This window comes from Anoplopoma fimbria, chromosome 11 (assembly GCF_027596085.1).
Source record: "Anoplopoma fimbria isolate UVic2021 breed Golden Eagle Sablefish chromosome 11, Afim_UVic_2022, whole genome shotgun sequence".
Taxonomy (NCBI): domain Eukaryota; kingdom Metazoa; phylum Chordata; class Actinopteri; order Perciformes; family Anoplopomatidae; genus Anoplopoma; species Anoplopoma fimbria.
Genome location: NC_072459.1, coordinates 5,086,103 through 5,101,606, shown reverse-complemented (window position 1 = coordinate 5,101,606; position 15,504 = coordinate 5,086,103). Strand labels below are relative to the sequence as shown.

At 42.5% G+C, this 15,504-nt stretch overlaps 1 protein-coding gene across 1 annotated transcript; it reads left to right on the top strand.

Moving 5' to 3' along the window:
- Window positions 1–3,962: 3,962 nt before the first annotated feature.
- On the top strand, window positions 3,963–11,176 carry lfng (LFNG O-fucosylpeptide 3-beta-N-acetylglucosaminyltransferase). The gene is made up of 8 exons (XM_054607332.1): window positions 3,963–4,535; window positions 8,249–8,297; window positions 8,482–8,584; window positions 8,676–8,829; window positions 8,937–9,022; window positions 9,146–9,311; window positions 9,411–9,496; window positions 9,591–11,176. The coding sequence occupies exons 1-8, from the start codon at window positions 4,107–4,109 to the stop codon at window positions 9,655–9,657; spliced, it is 1,140 nt and encodes a 379-aa protein (XP_054463307.1). The 5' UTR covers window positions 3,963–4,106; the 3' UTR covers window positions 9,658–11,176.
- Window positions 11,177–15,504: the final 4,328 nt, after the last annotated feature.

Below are 15,504 nucleotides of genomic sequence, written 5' to 3'. Positions count from 1 at the left end.
GCAAATAGCTGGTGTTCGGCTGGTTATGGAGAGAAGAGTGGAAAAAGGGAATTATAATAGGGGTGGGGTGGGGGGGCACTTTAAAATAGGCCATCAACCACCAGCCGTGAGTTTCCTGTTTTCTTTGGATCTGCAGAGTGGTGTCTTTCTCCTCGCCTCAGCTTGTTTATTTAGCCTAGAAATTCAGAGTAAACTTTATCGCTACCGATACATCCTCCGAAAAATCTGAACTCATGTAACTGTGACACGGTGCAAGTACATCCTGTGATTACAGAGAAAAACAAGTCGGATTATGCACAGCACCTCTGCAATGGCTCACACATTTATATTTAAATGAGAAAAGGGCCCGATGAGCCACGACAAACAATTAAAAGTTCCTCAACGCCCCTTTTCTTTGTCTGCTGAAACCTCCCATTATACATCTCAGCAAGGTAGCTTCACCGGCCACAGACAAAAAGACACTGTGGAACACAAGGAACCTTTTCACAGACTTTTTTTCAAACATACATACCTCCAACATCCAACCTTTTCAAATTGACATTATGATATGGAAATAACTCAAAGTTGTCAGCAGCTTTTAGAGGTCCCTTGAGTTTATTGAGCTCTTGGTGGAAATATAAACCTGGAGGGTCTCCAGTGAATATCTTGTTTCCAGCAACAATAAGGGGTTTTATACAGCGTGGAGACGTTTGAGCTGTTGTGGAATGAATATGACTGATACCTGATGTATTTTATTACGCTGATATTTCTTATTGTATAATTATTGAATAGAAAAAAAGAACCTTCAACATGTCCAGGCTTGTCAGCATGTAACCTGATACTCCTCAGCTCCTGGTTGATCATTTACAGTTTAACAAAATCAAGCTGCTTTACAAGTTAAAAGAATTTGCCACAGCAAATAAAAACAACAGCACTATATGTGTGACCCTACGTTTTTATTTATTTATATATATGTGTATATAACAGTTTTTATGGCTTTACAAATTAAGGTTTAGCTAAAAAAACACATGAGGAACTGATGATGTTTTGTTATAAATTAAACCAAATGCCAGAAAGTATAAACTTACACCACCTACAACAATAAAATGCTGCTTACACATAGATGCATAATGGAATAATAAGCCAATTATCTAATTTAGAATAATATAACTCTCATATGGGGCCATTTTTTAATACATATTTTTAGTACATCTTCTGATCATACTCGTAATTAAGTTACACTTTCAATGCAGGTCTTTTACTTAAAATTGTGTATTTTTCCATTTGCAGTATTGCAACTTTTATTTAAGTATCTGAATATTTCCTCCACTGGAGCATGATGTCATAAAATATTGTGCCGGTATTGATACTTCAGCGAGAAAGAAGAAGGTGTTTGCAGCCTTTTGCGACATCATTATCTCATGCTTTATGAAGTTTTGTCTCAACTTAAGTCTGATTCCACCGGCTCACTGTGCTTACCTGGAGGAAGTCCGTTCAGACTTTCTACAGGTCAGTAACAAACGGGTGGTATTTATTTGTCTCTCGGGCAGCCGGAGCGTTCTCAGCCTTTGGTCCTTGGAGAGTTTCCTCTAAAGTTGCATGAGGAGGGAAACTGACACCGAGTTCTGAGGAGGAAGCTCGGTCCCCTGGCTCTCGCTTCTGGTGTGAGCTGTAATCCAATCAGAGCTGGTGTGTGCATGCTGGGAAGATAAACAGAACCGCAGACTGATCCCGGTTTCACGGTGTAGTCTCATTAAATTTGTCTTTAATGTAGCTCTTGCTCACACTTTTCTTCCTGTTGCTCTCGCTACGATGAAAAGAAACAACCTTGCGTGTCTAAACATGTATCAAAGACACACAGCGAGCCTCTGTTAGCTCTGAATTATCTTGAAATTAATAAAACGTATATGTTTACATTCAATTATTGACACAAAATCTTCCTGTTTGATGTTTTACAGAACAGTTACAATAACTGTTATATTTAGTTTGACGCCCTGAGTCGCTCATGTGATCCACATGAAGGAGGGAGACATGGATATATTAAATAAAATGATCCAAGAGTCTGGTGTGCAGGAGATCTAAGACTTTGCACAGCAGCATCTTATATTAAAATGTGAAAAGAACTGCAACTGAGTAGATACACATTTGAATCAGTAATAAACAAAAGCTTCAAAAGAGCAGAAACATACAGGGGACCATCCCGCATGAGGAACGTTAAACAGACTGAAATATAAGATCAATGGAAACATAGGAAGATGTGGCTTTGAGCTAATGTCTTCCATGTTATATCCACAGAGCATCAAGTTAGAACTGACATCTTCCAGAGCGGAGTTTGCACATGTGTTTTCTGCTTTTGTGGCGTGTATCAGTGTATAAAAAAGAGATACTTAGTGCTGTAATCATGCTTTCTGGACAGGTTGTGGGAGGTTGTGACAATGTGGTCACAGTGCATGCTGGGATTGTTTGCCTGCTGTAGATGTGCATCATACGGAATTGTCTTTGTAAAAGCAGGAACTTTAAATAGACCGCTCAGATCCCCCAGCGTGCTTATACGATCGGGGGGGAGGGGGAATCAAGCACCATTGCTGTGTTTATTTGCGGGTTTGTGGGCACTTCGGTGAGGAAGTGGGCTTGTCTGAAGAAGCTGGATTTAATCTCGCTGGTATCCAGCAGCAATGTTAGATTAGACGAGGTGGGGTGATTTAAAAAAAGGGACAAGAAAGAGTTTTTCTGTTGGTTTCGGTGAAAGAAGAAAAAAGTCTGAAATAAACTGAACGGAGAGGGAGGTTGGAGCTGACACAACTGACCGTTTTAACAACTGACATTGTCTCCACGGGTCCAAAGGACCAAAAAGAGTTTTCTGAGGTGCGACGGATGCCCTGCAAGCCCTGCAAGAAAGAGGCTGTTGATGGAAGAAGAATGAAGGCCTCAGAGACAACCCCCTCTGCCTGGTTTCTTATACTTGCCTTTAGACGCCTTTCTGTGCACACTTTTAAAAGGGACACAAAAGAGCCTGTCAGCAGCAACAAAGCACAGAGGTAACTTATGTCCTGCATGTCCCAGGACTTAAAAGAATGAAACACCTGCAGAGGAAAATAGATTTATTTCTCTTGCTAAAGATTTGCTTAATATTTCCGGTGCAGGCAAAGACAGAGGAGTTAAGCACGATGACTTGAAATAGACATGAAAGGAGTTTATTCCAATATCTGGATTGAAACTGGAATCATCTGTGTTTTCATCAGCATTTTTGCTTTTGTGCCAAAGTTAAAGACCTCCTTTTAACCAGACATGTGTTTGATACTAAACGGTCTAAATCTGGCGCTCAGTGAAGTTATTGAGGCTCCACCAGCTGCATGTTGGTCTAAATGGACTCTCATGTCTTTTGGTCGGCCTCCCAGCACCAGACGCCACTCGGTTGTGAGAGCCAGAATTTGAATAACAAGTGTTTTCAGGAATGGCCAACTGTTTAGAGTCCTCACAAGGTCAGTGAGGAACAATAGAGCCCCTTCTCTCTGGTGAACACCCGGCTCACATCCCGGCTCGATTCAAATAGCTCCACCTTGAGAAAAAAAAATACAGAATCTGTCCAAAGTCTGATTGCAAATTTAGATCTGGTGGATAAACTGCTGTGTGAAGTTTTCCCCCTCCAGGTGCATTTTGAAACACACCTTTCCTCTTGACCACCTGCAGCTGTGTTTCCTCTGAGTCAATCTTTTACTCCTATTATCTCTGGAAAAGATAATAGACACACACACACACACACACACACACACACACACACACACACACACACACACACACACACACACACACACACACACACACACACACACACACACACACACACACACACACACAACCACGCCCCATTGCTGCGTCACTTGCAAGCATGCTGCATTCAAGGACCTCCCATGGGGCGTGTCCAGCATGGAAGCTTATATATTTCCCCTTGTGACCAACTCTTGACTTGCGTTTCAGCTATGCGCACTGACGGGTCCATCATCATCATCATCATCATCATCCTTCTGTGTTTTATTGAGGAATAAAAGCACCACATGGACTTTGCATTGGGGATTTGTTGCTCCGCTTTATAGTTTTTTTTAATTTTCTAAAAAAAAAGTTGAATCATGTTGATAAATAATAACAAGAAGACAGCCATCTCTGTGGGCATCACAGCGTGCCTCTGCCTGCTGCTGCTGCTGCTGGTGGTGCAGCATCACCGCGTCCAGGTGGATGGAGACGCAGCTGGAGGAGGAGGAGGAGGAGGAGGAGGAGGAGGAGAGCCGGGGACGCGCTCTCTGCTCCAGGATGCCGCGCAGGAGGAGCAGAGGGACCCGCAAACCAAGAAGGGATTCTCTGCGTACTTCACCAAACTGACCCGGGGACGCAGGGAGGTGGAGAAGCCTGCGAGCTCCTCCGGGTCCGCCGCCGACGCGCCTCCAGCCGAGGACATCGGAGCCAATGACATCTTCATCGCAGTGAAGACCACCAAGAAGTTCCATCAGTCCAGACTCAACCTGCTGCTGGACACGTGGATCTCAAGAAACATGCAACAGGTAAATTGAAAGTTGCAGAACTATATTCCTGTCAGCATATGCATAACTGAAAGTATTAGATTTATTTTTTTATTTTTTTTAGATATCATGATGCTTTTTGTTTGTTGGCTGGTGTCATTGTTGCCTTGGCTGCAGAGCTGAACAGTAAGAGATGCAGGTGATGGCTGTTTGATGGCCGCTTACAGGGCTGCATTGTTCCCAGTGAAGCAGCCACACAGCCTCTCTTCACCATGCTGGATCTCCTCAGCTCTGTCACTTTTTATTCTCCTCTGAATGATGTCCCTGAGAACGGAGGGAGCAGTTCCAGGACTCCCTCTCTCAGCCCCCCTCTCTCTCTCTCTCTCTCTCCCTATTATCCACCCCCCCCACCCTCTCTTTGGGTGTCCCTGTGAATGCCCCCGGTGCAATGGATGCCTCACAGCACCGACTCCATCGCTGTCCCCCTTCCAGCACTAACAAAGCGTCTTTCTGAAGGGGAAAGAAAAGCTTTTCCCCAGCCCCTTGTCTCCCCTCTCTCCATGGGAACGTGGGAGCCGAGTCTGGGTCAAGCTCACTGGAGGGATGGGGAAAAAAACGGGGGCTTCGTTAAGGGGATGCCAGGGACAAAGGGGTGCATCTATAGGGACGTTTATGCGGCAAACTGAGTGTGAAAATGTGGCCCTGAGAACCAAGCTCCTTCAGAGTGGGCACAAAGACAAGCATGGCCATAATGTGGAGGAAACAGTGGCTATCAAAGTGATTTTATCCTGCACCCAGATGTGCTTTTTCAAAAGTCTTTTTAATTTGCCTCGGGCGCTGTCACACACGCCTTCTCTTCCCCCAGTAAAGTTTGGGAAGAGCTTTCTTCTTTGTGTTGGATGTCAGTGAAATTGTAAAGATAACAGGCTGTCACAAGCACCTGCACAGCTCAAGTTAATGCCCCAAAACCATGCACCACAACATCTGCTCAGATGTGAGTTGACTGTGCTAATTGGTTGTAATCACTGCACTGGGTGATGTTAGTTAACCCACACAACAGAGTTAACAGCAGGGCTTGCGGGCAGGCAGCTGGTGGGTCGCTGCATGGACAAAAAAAAAGAAGAAGGACAGAGCGGTCCCACAATGCAAGAGGGAGTTCCTAGAGGAAGGGTGCCAGGTGGTCAGATGAGACGGAACAAAGGACGGCCCTAATGCCAGCCATATGATGCTCCGAGTTCCCACAATGTACATATGGCCGTCCTCAGGGCTCAGGGCTGATTCTCACGCTCAGCTGATGGACATCTGTGGAGTTTGGATCACTTTTGTAGCAGCAAACACACACAAGGGACAAAAGTTATATTCATGCAAAAGAGCAATTTTAAAACACTTCTTGTTCTGTTACTTTTCCGCTCAAAGTGAGATCTCTTCTTCTCTCGTACGCAGATGGAGTCGCTATCTGCTGCTGTTTACGTGAGAACAGAGAGGGAGGATTATCTCCAGATAGATGTGTTGACACAATAGGGCCTGTGGCCGTCTTAATCTTTGAGCCCATTCAGAGCATAAATAGCATTTTTTTTTGGTGTGTCTTTATGTAAAATGTTACCCTTTGAGGCTATTAAATGCCAGACCCAATTTATCTGTGAATTGGTGCTTTTGAAACAGAAAGCCTCTTTTTCCATCAAAAGTCATTATATAACTTTTGTTTTTTGTACAAAACCCCTTCATGTTTTTTATTAATCACACTTGAGCAATATATTTTTTTTTACTCAGAACAGGGTCATAAAAGAAAAGAAGAAAATGGATCCCAATATTTCCTGAAAATTGGCACGTACAGTAGTCGCTGCTTTAGATGAATTTAGCAGCTGGCAGCGGCGTCTTCATGGTGTGCCATGCATTCCTCTCCTGAGAGTATGATAATTAGCCAGCACTCCTAACAATGGGCGCTTTTTAAAAATGGCTTTGCTGTGAAGTACAAGTGATCAGAAAGTGGGTGGGTGTCACTGAAGAGGACAGATGGTGTTAAAAAATATGTGACTAATAAGTACATGACATTTACTCCATCCTGTACAGTGGTGCTACAGATCATTTGTCCTGATAAAATGGGCTACAAGGGTGGAAGTGGGTGCAGGAGGGGGGGGGCCCTGGTGCCCTTCCTTCCCGTGGAGCTGGAGACAGCCAGCCAGGCACCACGTTCAGTTCAAACAGGACCGTGCCAGACCTTCCTGTGGTCAGGAGTGCAGCTCTCATCTCCTCACCGCCGTGCCCCCCCCCCCTCGCCTCTTATCTCTGCTTCGCACACAGCCATCTGTGTTTTTTTTCGGTATGAATTAGTATTCTGTGAAAGTAACTGTTCTTTTTAAAGTTTCAGCTCAGAAACAAAGACAGAGGGGAGAAAGGTTTTCTCTCTAGTTAACTCCAGCAGCTGTATGCAAATGCAGGCAAACATATTGAGAATTTACCCAGTGGAGACTTTACCCAGCATGAAAACTCACAGCATTGTTCTATTCAAGAGGCTCTGGCCGTGTACGTGGCCCGGAGGAGGGGGGCAGGATGGGGGGGGGGGGCTGAATGGCCACACACGGTTTTCAATTTACTAATCAGCAGTGAGATTCCTCCCCCTCCCCCCCCCCCTCTCTCTCTGTCAGTGCCCTGGCAGCTCTGGCAGCTGCCTCAGTGATTAGGCTGTCTATTCAACGGGCTTTAAAGCAAACAGCGCCAGCCTCTGATCCCGTCTCCAGTGAAACCACCGCTCTTCCTAAAACAAATACCGGCTCATGACTTCAGCGTCGAGCAACATCTGCTTCCACAAACTGTTCAGGAAGCTTTTGTGCAAAAAAAAAAAAAAAAAAAAAAAAAAAAAAGAAAGAAAACCGCAGCAGAAAGATGAACCTTTTCATCCAAGTAAAGTTTCTGGATGCAGCTCAAACAGTTGCTTAGCAGCAGCAGGGCGGCGGACTTGCAGGAATGCGAGTCATAGTTGCTACAAAGCGCTCCGTCAGTGAGGGTTTAAGGGCCCACGACCCGGCCTGTAGAGACACGTGGCCCAGATAAGGTAGCGTCATGTTGGGCAGGTGCTGCCTCACCTGAGGTGAAGAGTAAACAGACCTCTGGCGGTTACGGAGCTCTGGGCCCCTTTCATCACCGCCATTCACCGTCTCGCACCTGCTCAGTGCGGGGCATCATAAAGAGGAGTCTAATCCTCCTTTGTTGTTACCCCCCTTTTTATGAGTAACTGCTACATTTAACAAGCGCCGGCAGTCTCGTGGTTTGATTCACGGGTCTGTCAGTCATGCAGCAGCGAGCACACAGAGGATTGTGTTGGGAGTTTATCTGCTGTTTGCTTGTTTTTAGATGCATTCAACACTTTGAAGCCCGGCAGCAGGTCCGGCAGAGCGGGGGGACTCTGATACATGAATGGGGTGTGTGTGTGTGCGGGCGGACAGTCTGCCTCCTGCTTTGTTCTATGTCTGGGATGCTTCGGGTCGGCAGCACAGTTGCCATGGAGAGAGTGAAACGCAGTACAAAAGGCCTTTATTAGAGCAGGGGGCTGTTTAACTCAATGTGTTTTCCACTGCATAAAAGGCATGTTGATTGATGCTAATCACACCGGGCTGGATGGATGTGAGGGAGAAGGACTTTGGACACACTGTTGAATTTGATTGCGTGACCGGCGCTTCGCATGATCATACAAAGCGGTTTTGATTATGTTTGATTTAAAGGCCACTCGTCTGAATTCTCCCCTTGTTTGTTTACAGACGTACATCTTCACAGACGGAGAGGATGAGGAGCTGAAAAAGAAAATTGGTAAGGATCTTGTTTCGGAACAGAGATGCTCTTTGTTTATTAGAAAGGTCATTCTGAATTAATGAGAAATCTTATTTTAAAGCTCGTATTTTTCTGTGAACGATGTTATTAATAAACATAAAGCCTCCATTCATGGTGTCATCTTTAATTAATAATCCTCTTATTTCTGCCATTGCTGCCACAGGGAGTCACGCAATCAACACAAACTGCTCTGCAGCTCACAGCAGACAAGCTCTTTCGTGCAAGATGGCGGTGGAATATGACAAGTTCATAGAGTCGGGGAAAAAGTAAGCACTTGATATTTATTTTTAATGTTCTTTTTTTATTTATTTTTATTAGTGTGACCACTAAAGATCTAACAATTCTTCTGTTTCTCAGGTGGTTCTGTCACGTAGATGACGACAACTACGTGAATGTTCGGACTCTGGTGAAGCACCTGTCCCAGTACTCCCACACCCAGGACATGTACATCGGTAAACCCAGTCTGGACCGGCCCATCGAGGCCACAGAGAGGCTGGGGGACAATAAGATGGTACATGGACGATTCTTGTATTTGTTGAATTGTATTTTCAAGATCATAAAGGCTATTTTGTCAGATGATTCTGTATATTGAAAAAAAACTTTTCTGTGTCCTTACAGAAACCAGTCAACTTCTGGTTTGCTACCGGAGGAGCAGGCTTCTGTGTGAGCCGAGGTCTGGCGCTGAAGATGAGCCCGTGGGCCAGGTAAGATACGGATACTCTGACACACACATCCTGTTTTACCTACGGGTCACTCAGTCTGGAGGGTGAAAATAGCAAGAAATGTAACATCAGCACTGACCAAGTGTGTGTTTTCTGTCCCTCCAGCGGCGGCCACTTCATGAACACAGCGGAGAAGATCCGTCTGCCCGACGACTGCACCGTCGGCTACATCATCGAGTCGGTTCTGGGGGTTCCTCTGACCCGCAGCAACCTGTTTCACTCCCACCTGGAGAACCTCCAACAAGTGTCCAGATCTGAGATACACAAGCAGGTACGAGGCTTAATAAACAGTTCTTCTACCTATATTCAGTATTCTTGATGTTTCTTTTTTTCTATGTTGCTCATGTTTCCCCTGTAATTATTCTTCCAGATCACCCTAAGTTATGGAATGTTTGAAAACAAGAGTAATATCATCAATTACAAAGGGGCTTTTCCTGTGGAGGAGGATCCATCAAGGTGAGAGATTGTTCTGTATTTAATGACCCAGGTTTAAACAGCTTCAATACTTTTCAACAGATCTAACTCCGACTTTCTTTTGGTTTTCTTCCAGGTTCAGGTCTGTGCACTGTCTCCTGTACCCAGACACCCCCTGGTGTCCCCCTCAGGTTGCCTTTTAGGGCGACCGCTCCTTTCTCATCCTCGTCCCCGTCGTGCCTCGGTATCTGAAAGGCTCGTGGGGACCAGTGTTTGGTATTAGACCGCACGGCTGCTGTATTGTTGCTGCAGTTTATGTGCGGTCTTTAATAGTTTTACTGGGCTGCTGTGCGGCCCGCCTCGGGACTATTCCTTCCTGTCCGGAGCCAGGACCTCGCCCCATTATGTTGTGGTCGAAGGACCCCAGCTCTCGGCAGGAAGTTGCTTTCAGCGTTAAGCTTTGCAGGCAATCAGTTGAGCTTTTGTGATGTATATGTTGCTTGTAAATGTATCTGCAATTCTCATAGAATGTATTGACATATATTCAAGCCTTTTTGCCAGCTTTTCATTAACATTTATTTGTTTTTCGCTTTTTAAAAATGCAAAGCCATACAGGTCTTTGTTTGTAGGCTTTCGTTGGCTTTTATGACGTATAATTGGCTATTTTGTTTAGATCTTTTTACTCCGATGACTCCGGACAAATGCTCTAATATGAAGATTTTGATGTGCTTTTAAGTTAACAGTGTTATTTCTCCCATGAACTGAGCTGGCAGGAGGCAGATTCCCAAATGCATCTTTTGGTGACCTAATCTGAGGTATATCAGGACAAAGCACTTTTCCCTTTGCAAAATTTTTTGGTCAACTGACTTAATTTACGTCCTTTTTAATGACATGCCTCAGATTTGTGTCCAGGAATAACAAAAAAAAAGAAGAATAATCCTTCAAAATCTCTTATCTACTCGTGTTTTTAATTACACTCCTTGCATTTGTTACAATCGAGGAAGAATAATGAGTGGAAGAGATTTTGGGTTACAATCAGCTTTTGAATTGTTTTGAAATGTTTTTTTTTTTTTTTTATTGTTATTGAAAAATTGCACAGCTGAGTTTCAAATGAACTGATGTTTGCTCCTGAAAAGACGCTCACCTCAAAAGGTCCAACAGTGAAGAATTAGTGAAAAGCAAATAAGAATCACATTGAAAAAAACAGCATTTAAAGAATAACCACATGTGTGATCTGAGCCACAGTCTATAATAGTTTGCACAAAAGACTGCTGAGCTTCTCTGTTGTCATCAACATTAATATTCTGTATTTACACATAATATTGGCTGGTTACCGCTGAGGCCTGTGAGGTGAGAACTTTACAAGAGCAACATGAGTATTTTCACATGGAGGGGTTTGCTCCCTCTGTGTCGTATTTAACCCATATTGGGTCGCACTGTACATTTTGATTGCAGTATTGTGTACTGTTCCCTGTTAAATGAGTAGTATAATGTTTAGAATATAATATCCCCTTTGTGGTTTACATACGCTTGTAATGACCCGGACATGATTTGTGTACTGCTTTGAACTGCGTTAAGTGACTTGGGTGTTTATTCTCCAGTATCTGGAGGGTTCGAGCGGTTCATTCCCAATACTGGCTTCTCAGGGATTATGAGCTGATCCTGGTATTAGCTACCATGGGACCCACGGTGGGACCTACAACTTTGAATAAAAGTGCATAACCACTGAGAAACATTACATATTTGGTCATGTTTTTATTTGTTCAAGATGAGACATTTAAATGTTCAAATAATGGATCTTATTGATTTATGAATGCAGTGGTGGAAAGTAACAGTAGCCTGCATTAAGTCAAGCACTGTTCTTACGTATTTGTACTTAAGTATTTCTATTTAATATTACTTTATATGTATACTCTACTACTTCAACGGGAAATATATTTATTTGACACCTGCAGACACTAGTTAGCTTAAAGATAATTTCACTTAAACAGCATATGATAACCTTGTAAAAAAAAAAATACTTTATTAAAGATTCAACAACCATCTTAAGTGATTTCACCTTTAAACCTTTTAGATAGTTTCATTTAAATTACAGTTTAAAATAAGTATAATTATGACTCCTGGTTGGGAACCACTGATATATAACGGTATATAAATCACTATTTACTTTATTTCATTCTTCTCCATAACTTGAGTATTATGATTTTATACTATTTTATGCTTTTACTCTGAGGGAAGTATTTTACTATTTACTCCACTACATCAATTGGAGTCCCTCGTTACTAATTTATTCACTGATTAAGAGTTGAAAAATCTGTATTGAACATATAAAATATGTTTTTTATTATTATACAGTAGAGTAAACTAGGCAATGATCAATAAAAATGGGTCAAATTTGCTTCACGGCAGCCCACTATAACAATACAACGCTGCTAACAAGTCAATGCATCAATCCTAGAACATAATATATGATAACGTAACACTGTAAGAAGTACTCTGACTTTTACTTGTGATGGAGTATTTTTCCACTTTATATACCATCTCTGAATGAACTTTAGGGTTGAAATTCTGGTCTAAATAACTGCCTCACAGGATGTTACACTCTGTCAAGAATACAATTCTGACTAAAAGACAGAATACTTGCAGTTTTACTAAATATCAGCATTAAAGTGCCGTTTAAAACATTTTTTTTTTTAAATGCACATGCTGGATGAACTCTGGCAGACACAGAGCAGTGGATCCATAACCAAAGCCTTGCATGGGAGACAAATTACTCAGAGCAAACATCCCCACCACAACCCATAATCACAGCTTTGCCTTCCAGAGACGTAAAGGAAAAAAACTGCAGTCTTTCATGTGTCTAAATCTCATGTTCAAACAGACATCAGTCATCTGCGCCCTCTCTCTTCTCTCTGTCGACTTGTAAAATGTTTCCAATAAATCTGTGCAGAAGTTTCCAATCATACGTTATATGAAATAGAACAATCAAAGCACTTTGAGCTATAATAACACAACTTATTCAGTGGCAAACACTTGATCAGCTTCACAGAGTAGGAAGAAAGAAAGATCCCTCCTCTGGCACTGCACCCATGGGAAAAAAGGGCATGTGGATTAAGTATAAAACTCTTGTATTATTAAACTGGCAAGCTGTGAATGTGCAAACAGTAATCAGATCTGCAGCACATTGATCTTTTCCTACAAAAGATAAAGGTGTTTACATACATAACAAATCATTAAAGTGTTGCTCTAATACCCCTCTAATCTTTTTAAGCTCAAACTCTCAAAACTGTCACTTGTATGTAACATTTAACTCACAACTGAAGAGCTGAGCACACTTCCACAAATAGTTTTTTGTTCACAGCTAAATCCTCAAAAGGGCAAGTCTGTTTGTGCACTTGAAACGAGAAACAAAGATGTTATGAGATTTAAATTAGCCCCAAAACATTTCCTCCCGCTCATTCATAATCCCTCCGCGTCAGTTATTTTACCAATCTGTCACATTTGCGAGTGAATGAAATATTACATGTGATTACTTTACATTTTTTGCTTTTCCACTCTTTATCTTTCCTAAACGTTTGCTATTGCAATTATGACTCTTCCCATACCAGAAGCCGCAGAATAATACATACAGTTGGACTGAGCTCTGAAGTGTACGCTATTAGCATTTCAATGTACACTCCTAACTGAGGCCAAGGTTTCAATGTCACACAGAAAGACAGAGAGGAGGAAACACTTGAGACACAAAATGTGGCTTTATGGTGATAGCATCAGTGTAACAGGTAGTGGTAGAGGGAATCAGTTGCTAGTATTGATACTTAAATAACAGTACACAATTGTGTTTAAACCGTACAAACTGAAATATGTGTAGGTCTGGGTCCTGTTTCCCATAAACCAGCCGTATTACCCTATGAAAAAACAGTGAATTGTCATTTTGCATTCATATTTTTATGCCAATTTAACAAGCAAGATACATTGTGTTATTTAGTGAGCTTTAATGGTGCTATTAGGCAGTTTTCTTACCTTTGGACCACACGCACCTGTCACTCAAAGAGGCCACGCCCCTAATTATGCCTAACTTTAAGCCTTATTTCCATTTAAACGGGTGAGTGATACGTACAGTTGAATGGGGGGATATTGTCTATAGAGACCGAAACGTTTTTTAACACCAGGCTGTTAACATGTTTATTTCACCTGTAGAGTTGGGCATTTTAACATGGGGGTCTACGGGGATTGATGCGCTTTTGGAGCCAGACCCAAGTGGCCATTTGAGGAACTGCAGTTTTTTGGCACTTCCGCGCTGTCTTTACTTTTCAGCAAGGGAGGCTGTAGCTTTGTAAGAAATAAGTATAAAGGTTAAAAGTATAACTCAGTTGTAACGTCTCCAACGAGCTGAATTGATTGATATCAGTATTTCCCGTTGTTTTGCATACGAGACAGGTGAGAGATAACAAGAACACAACTGCAGACACGGCTGACCGCCTAACTGCCAGCACGCCGTGGTGAAATATGACTGAAGGCTGTTGCTGATTATTTTCCAACGATAAAGGATCCAGTATCCAAAATGTCAATCGTGTTCTGTTTACAAAACATAAAAAGTCCTGCATGACTTGTGTCTGTTTCACTTTGAGTCATACTTGAGGAGAAATCTGTCCGCCTACAGCGTTTCACCTCAGGGAGAAACCACGTCTTTCACCCACGTAACAACCCAACAGCCTGAAAGCCGTTAAGACTTTTAGTGTGTGACTTGTTCTGACTGGTTCGCACTTCTGCATGAGCTAAAGTTTAACTTTTCAATTTAAAGCCGACAACAGGAAGTTAAATAACGCTGTCTCTTAAACTCAATGTTTTTTTGCATGGGCCTACCCTGGAATCTGATTGGCCGCCCCTAATGCCAGCTCTACCAGAGTCTGGTGATATTTGTTTGCTTGTTAATATCATTAATAGATTACTGAACAGGCTTACCAGACACTGGCCCCGTGGCCCTTGGACCAGAGTCTCCATATATGAGCTGCTTGTTAACGTTTGTTGCTGGAAAGTCAATCAAACAACCACAAAGTCATGCAAAACAAGAGGCAAAATGAATAAAAGTAAAGCAAAATAACTCAAAATTAACTCAAAATGACTATAAGGGATGCAAGGGCCCTAAAGAGACATTAAATGATTGAATGAAGGAACCCAAAACGACCACAAAGATACACAGACAACTAAAAATAAATATTAAAGGATTACAAAGAAATGCAAAATGACAAAAAAAGAAATGTAATACCACCACAAAATAACTAAAAACAGACATAAAAAGACTAAAAAAACATCTAGAAAGACAAAAAAAACTACTCTTTTTGCATCTCTTTCTGTCTGGTCTACAAAGCACCTTTTTCACAGCACTAAAAGGAAAAGCACAGATGTTACTAATAACATACTAAATTTACACCTGTGCTTTTCCTACCATGACAAACCAAATGTGTGCTATTAAAAAGGCCTTTTTCATATATTTTTTAATATTCTAAACGTATTAAAACACAGACACATCTTTGTGACACTCGATATCAAGTCTTCACAGGTCCTAACAGTGAGGCGGCCTGACAGGAAACACTTAAGTCTGTTAACGGTTCGTCCCCTGCTGATTAAAACACAAACACCCGGGTGTGCTTTCTTGCACCTCCTATCAGTGCTCTGAGTGCAACATGTGAAATTTCACAGCTCTGCAAAGTGTCTCTCTCTCTATGTGTTTGTTTGATGCAACAAAAAAAACTAAACAGCGTCTCCTAACCGTCAGTAAAAATGGAATAAACCCCCCCCCCCCCCCCCCCCCCTGAGTGGGAGGTGAGGAGCTGGGAGTGGATGTGGTGGAGTGTGGATGGCTGCCACAGAGGGACATTCCTCGGAGTGCAGGGGATTACGGAGACGCTGGCCACTCGCACATTGTCTTCATGACTTCCCTCTGCTATATCAGTCAGTCTCCAATTAACAGGCAGCATTGTCTGCAGGATTAGAGATCTCACAGCAACTGGTCCAGGACTTAATCCTGCTCAACATGTGCTTTAAAAAGA

Bases quoted from the DNA above. Each gene is read 5' to 3' on its own strand.
- lfng (XM_054607332.1), top strand. From the start codon at position 4,107: ATGTTGATAAATAATAACAAGAAGACAGCCATCTCTGTGGGCATCACA. The intron at 8,585-8,675 runs GTAAGCACTTGA...TCTGTTTCTCAG, and splicing joins TTCATAGAGTCGGGGAAAAA to GTGGTTCTGTCACGTAGATG. The intron at 9,023-9,145 runs GTAAGATACGGA...CTGTCCCTCCAG, and splicing joins AAGATGAGCCCGTGGGCCAG to CGGCGGCCACTTCATGAACA.